The 6,000-nt window shown below is 44.3% G+C and overlaps 1 protein-coding gene across 2 annotated transcripts in view; it reads left to right on the top strand.

Annotated features, from left to right (window-relative positions):
• The first annotated feature begins 264 nt into the window (after positions 1 to 264).
• Positions 265 to 6,000, top strand: part of PDLIM3 (PDZ and LIM domain 3) — a 42,856-nt gene continuing 37,120 nt past the window's right edge. Inside the window, exon 1 of one of the 2 annotated variants that reach the window (XM_054989723.1) lies at positions 265 to 546. In XM_054989723.1, the coding sequence (XP_054845698.1) occupies positions 454 to 546 (93 nt within the window). In that variant the 5' untranslated portion in view covers positions 265 to 453. The remainder of the gene's footprint in view (positions 547 to 6,000) is intronic. The other variant, XM_054989722.1, reaches the window with a different exon arrangement.

Here is a 6,000-nt window from a genome sequence, read left to right as displayed (position 1 = left end):
CCAACGCTCTAATCAGAGAGGCTGCCTGGTCAAGGGAAGGGGGCTGCTTTAAGAGACGGATAGGAGGTTGTAACCTGAAACCCGCTGACAGCAGCCAGAGGAGACTCTTGGGGCATGGGGAAACAGAGCAGCTGGCTGGCTGGCAGGTCCAGAGAAAGTCCAGGTTCTCCTTGACCAAACTTGGAACTTCCCCTCAGGGTGGAGGCCTCCAGGGACCGAAGACGTCACTCAGGAGCAGAGATATAAAAGGGTGACCCTGCGGCTGCGCAGGCAGAAAAGTAAACATCTTCCAGGCGGGTTGGAGATTGGGCTGCTCTGGCCTGGAAAGCCCCTGCAGGGCTGACAGGGACCTTTTAGCCTAGCAGCACAGCTGTGATTTCAACTGCCCTTCAGGAGTTATAAGGAGGGGGGGGGGGAGACGAACTGTAGATACTGTCAGGGAAGTGCTGGGAAATGCCTCAGAACGTTGTCCTCCCCGGACCCGCACCTTGGGGATTCAGGCTGGCAGGCGGAATAGATTTTAACCAGCCGTTAATCATATCCAGGGTATGTCCTTTTCCATTCCGCTTCTGTTTTATTTTTGATGTCTGCTGTGTGGTGGAGGTAGGAAATGTGTCCAGAGATAACAGCCGGGCAGTGCATGGTCCAGACAGTAAACTTTTCATGTTGCATATCTTTAAAATAACAGGGGCAAAAAAGCTGCAGTTAATTTTTTTAAAATGTTCATTTGTACAGTGGCATGAAGTTTTGATGTATTTCAGTGCAATGTTTCACCTGGAACTGTATCACGTGTTAATTTTCCTGCTTGCTAATATGTGTATAGCAAAATACGAATGCACTTTCCTGTATGCCGTGGGCGGTATCTAGATTGGTTTTCTAATGTATGAGCATTACCTTTTTGTAAAATAAAAAAAAGAATTAAAATGGTGTCCTCCCCGGACCCGCACCTTGGGGATTCAGGCTGGCAGGCGGAATAGATTTTAACCAGCCGTTAATCATATCCAGGGTATGTCCTTTTCCATTCCGCTTCTGTTTTATTTTTGATGTCTGCTGTGTGGTGGAGGTAGGAAATGTGTCCAGAGATAACAGCCGGGCAGTGCATGGTCCAGACAGTAAACTTTTCATGTTGCATATCTTTAAAATAACAGGGGCAAAAAAGCTGCAGTTAATTTTTTTAAAATGTTCATTTGTACAGTGGCATGAAGTTTTGATGTATTTCAGTGCAATGTTTCACCTGGAACTGTATCACGTGTTAATTTTCCTGCTTGCTAATATGTGTATAGCAAAATACGAATGCACTTTCCTGTATGCCGTGGGCGGTATCTAGATTGGTTTTCTAATGTATGAGCATTACCTTTTTGTAAAATAAAAAAAAGAATTAAAATGGTGAGGAGAAATGAGGGAAGGATGTATAATCCTTTCTTCGCCTGTCAGTTTTCTCTTTCAACGTTATATCACTGCAGCTTTCTCCTCTGTACTATTGACTGAGGAGTGAAGCACTGTAGGGAAGTGGTATACACTGCACCATTCATGGAGAGCCACATTCGCAATCATCATCAACCAAAAGAACCATATTTATTCCCATCCCTACATGATCGCACCTCAGGGAGGTTTGACACTTACCTGTTCCTCTGTAGGCGGCTGTTTCAGGGGGGGGACCAACTGCCAGCTACAAGCTCCACTAGGTAAGGGACTTGCCCACTTGCCTAAAACATGCAACACATGCCACATGCTGGGGAACTGTGTGCAGAAAAGCCATAGGTGGCATGTCAAAGAGCCACACTGGCTCCTGAGGCACTGAGTGAGTACCACTGCTGTAGGGTTTAAAATGTTTGCTTCCCTAGCAAATACACTTTTTTGAATCTCCTAGGAATACCATTTGAGTGGGCAGTTTGGGAAAGGGTCAACACACACACACACTGATGAATTGTGTGTGGGGGATGCTATTATATATCTTCATGTACAATCTATAGTGCTCTTCTAACAGCCCATGGATGCCCTTTTCTCTGGGTAGTAAAAAATAACCATTAAAAAAAACCCAAATTATTTAGTTTGTTGGGGAAACCCTGGTTTAAATTCCAACTTGTCATAAATTCGCTGAGTGGCCTTGGGCCAGTGATTCTCTTTCTTGGCCTAACCTACCTCACATGGTTGTTGTGAGGATAAAACAATGGGAGAATCATGATGCCACTTTGAGCACCTAAGAGAAAGGGAAAGATAAGAAAAAAATAACAGCACATGTTGCCCAAGGCTATGCAACTGTAAACAGATGCATTACATCCTAGTAGAGGGATATAATGTGATCATGTTGGGCTGAAATCTTAAGCACACTTAAGTAAATATCATTTAACCTGGTGGGAATTACTTATAAATAGTAAACATTCATAGGACTGGCTTGCTTGCTTAACACCTGCTCACAGGGGGTAGGTAATGGTATATTACATAATGTACTGGGTTAGGAATTTGTAATATGTGTTTGGCAGATAATTTTGAAATGAAAACCAATTGTATGTCTTCCAGCTTTGAGTTATTTATTCTGTCACAGCTAATGGGACATAAGCCTACCTACTACATGTAGCCACTGGTATTAAAATCTTGATGGCTGTATTTTCTAGAGAAAAAGAACTTCTTGAAAGTAACTTGGAACAAAGGGGAGAAGTTAACTTGTCATTCACCCCTTGCTACTTGTTCATGGAATCTTCTACCCCCCTCCCCAAGAAGTTTCACACATTTGAAAGGAAGTGGCTATAAAGACAACAGCTCGCCTGACTTACAGCACAGCAGTTAGGAGGACTCTTGTGAAAAGGAGAATATTAGCAACAATTCTTTGTGGAGCTCTACATATTACTCTATATATTATATACTCAAACATTACCAAATTGGTCTAATGAAGGAGTTTGGGGTAGAAAGGGACATAATGTAACTGTTCCTAACAAGGGGCAGCTGAAATATCAGGTGAGGAGTGGACACCTGGGCTGTTTCCACACTACTCACCTTCAATCGGAACGCAGCGGAATGTTGCGAAAAAACCGCCGAAGATAGCGTTTTCTCACGCGAGTTTTGTGTGACATCATGCAAAACTCATGCGAGAGAACACGATCTTCCACGTTTTTTCCTCAACATTCCGCGGCGTTCCGATTGAAGGTGAGTAGTGTGGAAACGGCCCTGGTTTGGATGCGTGCTGCTGACCTTCTTGTATTTGGTTTGAGTTCAGTGAGATTTGATTTCAAATTCACATTCCTATCTCCCCACCACCACCACCACCACTTTTTAATAGCAGCAATGTAACAGAGCTTACATTTATATTTAGGCATCAACAAGTTGCTTGTTTGGTCTGCTATTTTCCCATTCCTTCTTTTTTTTCTGAATTGGCATTTATTGGCACTTTGCAATGGGTGTACCATAACTTTATTGTTAGCCTTTAGTCACTGTAACCTCTATGGCACAAACATTCTTCCCTCGCTATTTTGAATGTATTATTGTTGTTGTTGACCATAATGTAGGAGGAGGAATGTGTTGCTTGAGTCGCAACCACCTCATGGCAACCCCAGCTATGGGGTGTTCAAGGCAAGACAGGAGCAGAGGTGGTTTGCCATTGTCTTCCTCTTCATAGCAAGCCCAGTCTTCCTTGGTGGCATCCCATCCAAGTACTAACCGTGATTAGGGCTTTTTTTCATTTGGAACGCGGTGGAACGGAGTTCCGGAACTTCTTGAAAATGGGCACATGGCTGCTGGCCCCACCCCCTGATCTCCAGACAGAGGGGAATTTAGATTGCCCTCCATGCCACAGCATGGAGGGCAATCTAAACTCCCCTCTGTCTGGAGATCAGGGGGTGGGGCCAGCAGCCATGTGACCATTTTCGCCGATTGTGATTTAAACTTTTAAAAACTCCCCCCTAGTTCCAGCTGACCCAAAGTGATGTCATTGGTCCTGGGAGCGTGCACGCATTTTACGTGTGCACATGTGGTACCAGGGGCACCACCTCCCACCAAGAGTTGCCCCCTGTGCTGGCAACCACTGAGTTCCACCACCTCTTTTCCCAGAAAAAAAGCCCTGCACGTGGTCCACCATGCTTATCTTCCAGGCTCTGGTGAGCTCAAGCCAAGCTGGTCTGTTCAGGCTGTTCCATAATCTGGAGGGCTGTATAAATATAAAAAATAATGAGAAGGTTTCCGTCAGTCCCATAGACTTCAAGTAGGATTGCCAGATCCCCATACTCTCCCAGTGGGAGGGGGGAGACCTGGCTGTTAACTCCTTCTTCCCTTTTTTTAGTATTTACTGCTGCATGGTGACATCACCATGCAGGCACAGGGGGGCGCACCCACCTCTCAGCAAGCCGATTTGGGCCTCAAATGGGCCCAATTCGGCCCATTTGGTGCCCAAACTGGCCCATGGCGAAGTGCGAGGAGTGCTCCCGGGGTGGCAAGATGACATCAGTGAGGTTGTAATGTCACCTTGGGAGCATACCCAGGAGTCCCATTCCTATACCTTCCTCCCTCGCTGGCCAGCTAAGTGGGGGCAGGGGGTAGAGGGTGAAAGCGGGGGATCCTTGACCCCCACCGAGGGAATGGGATCCCTAACTTAAGCCGAAGAATATTGACATACTTGGTTATATCTCACTGAAATTAATGGGTATTTTAAATGATGCTAAGCTTTGGCTTGATTCTGTCTTATACGAAATTCACTTTTGCTATTTTTCTACATTAAACCATTTTTGTTTATCAAGATACTGTGAAATAACATTAGCCTGCAGAATTAGAATTGACACGAGTAGAATCTTCTTTAATTCATTGATTCTTCAAAGAATTCTACAAGGATTCAGAGCAAACAGTTGAGGGGTTATGGCCATCTGCAGTATTTCAAAGAGATGCTTGCATGAACTCTAGGTCATCTGCAGTATAATCCTGTGTACTTTCCAGCTTCAGCCCACTGATTTTAATTGATTTAGGCGGGTTTAATTCTGGTTGGGTTGTGCTGCTTGGCTCTTTAAAAAATTCTGCAAATAGTCAGCAATTTGTTTCAGCTTATCAGTCCGAAGAGTTGAACCTTCTGTAAAATGCTAAGGTACATGTTTAGACAGATCTGACACATGTGTACGGTATTTGAGACATGGAAATATTGAGGAAACAGAAAACAAATATAACAGAAAATATCTAGATTTTTTTGCACTCGCACTGCCTTTTATGGAATTACAAGAGGAAAAGTTTCCATTATCTCTAAAGAAAAGTATTTTAGCAACGTCTGAGTTTTAGTCTGCATTTGTTTAGAGTAAGCTCAGTGGAGTTTAAAGTAGTATTAACAAAAGATGGATTGCATGTGTAGTAAATTACCAAGAAGTAAATTGTTTGGCTGTTGAGTTGCTCTGAGACAAGTAGCCGTAGTAGCTGCATGACAAGTCTCATTAATAGCTTGTTCCAAGACCTAAAGTGTCCAATATTGCAAGACGTACTTGTATAAAAAGGCAAGTGTTTAAGACTAGTATTGTATATCTTGGTGGTAGATAGCTTTGATTTGAACATCTGGTTTTCTGTATAACCCAACTAGGATTTTTCTTTTTGTTTAAGTATAACCAGGGCTCATTTCGAGGTGGAACGCACAGGAATGCAGTTCCAGCAGTTCCCCAAAGAGGTCACATGTCAGGTGGCCCCACCCACCTGACTCTCGGCCATTTTGGGTCCATCTCGGCCTGGATTGGGGCCGAAATGGCCCAGATTGGGCCTCTGATGGGTGGTGGATCACTCTCCTGCTCAGCAGCGGCCCAATCCTTACCATTTTGGGCCCCTTTTCGGCCCACTTTTTGCCATTTTGGGCCCAATTTTGGCCCTGAATGGCCAGGATTGGGTCCAAAACAGCCAGGATAGGTGATGTCAGGGGGTGTGGCATATGCAAATCAGTTATGTTAATGACACACTTCCAGCGATGTCAAGGGGCATGACATATGCTAATGAGTTATGCTAATGAGTTCCTCCAGCTCTTTTTCTACGAAATGACCCCTGAGT

This window comes from Eublepharis macularius, chromosome 10 (assembly GCF_028583425.1).
Source record: "Eublepharis macularius isolate TG4126 chromosome 10, MPM_Emac_v1.0, whole genome shotgun sequence".
Classification (NCBI taxonomy): Eukaryota; Metazoa; Chordata; class Lepidosauria; order Squamata; family Eublepharidae; genus Eublepharis; species Eublepharis macularius.
Note: the sequence above shows the minus strand (reverse complement) of the source record. Positions and strands in the feature narration are given on the sequence as shown.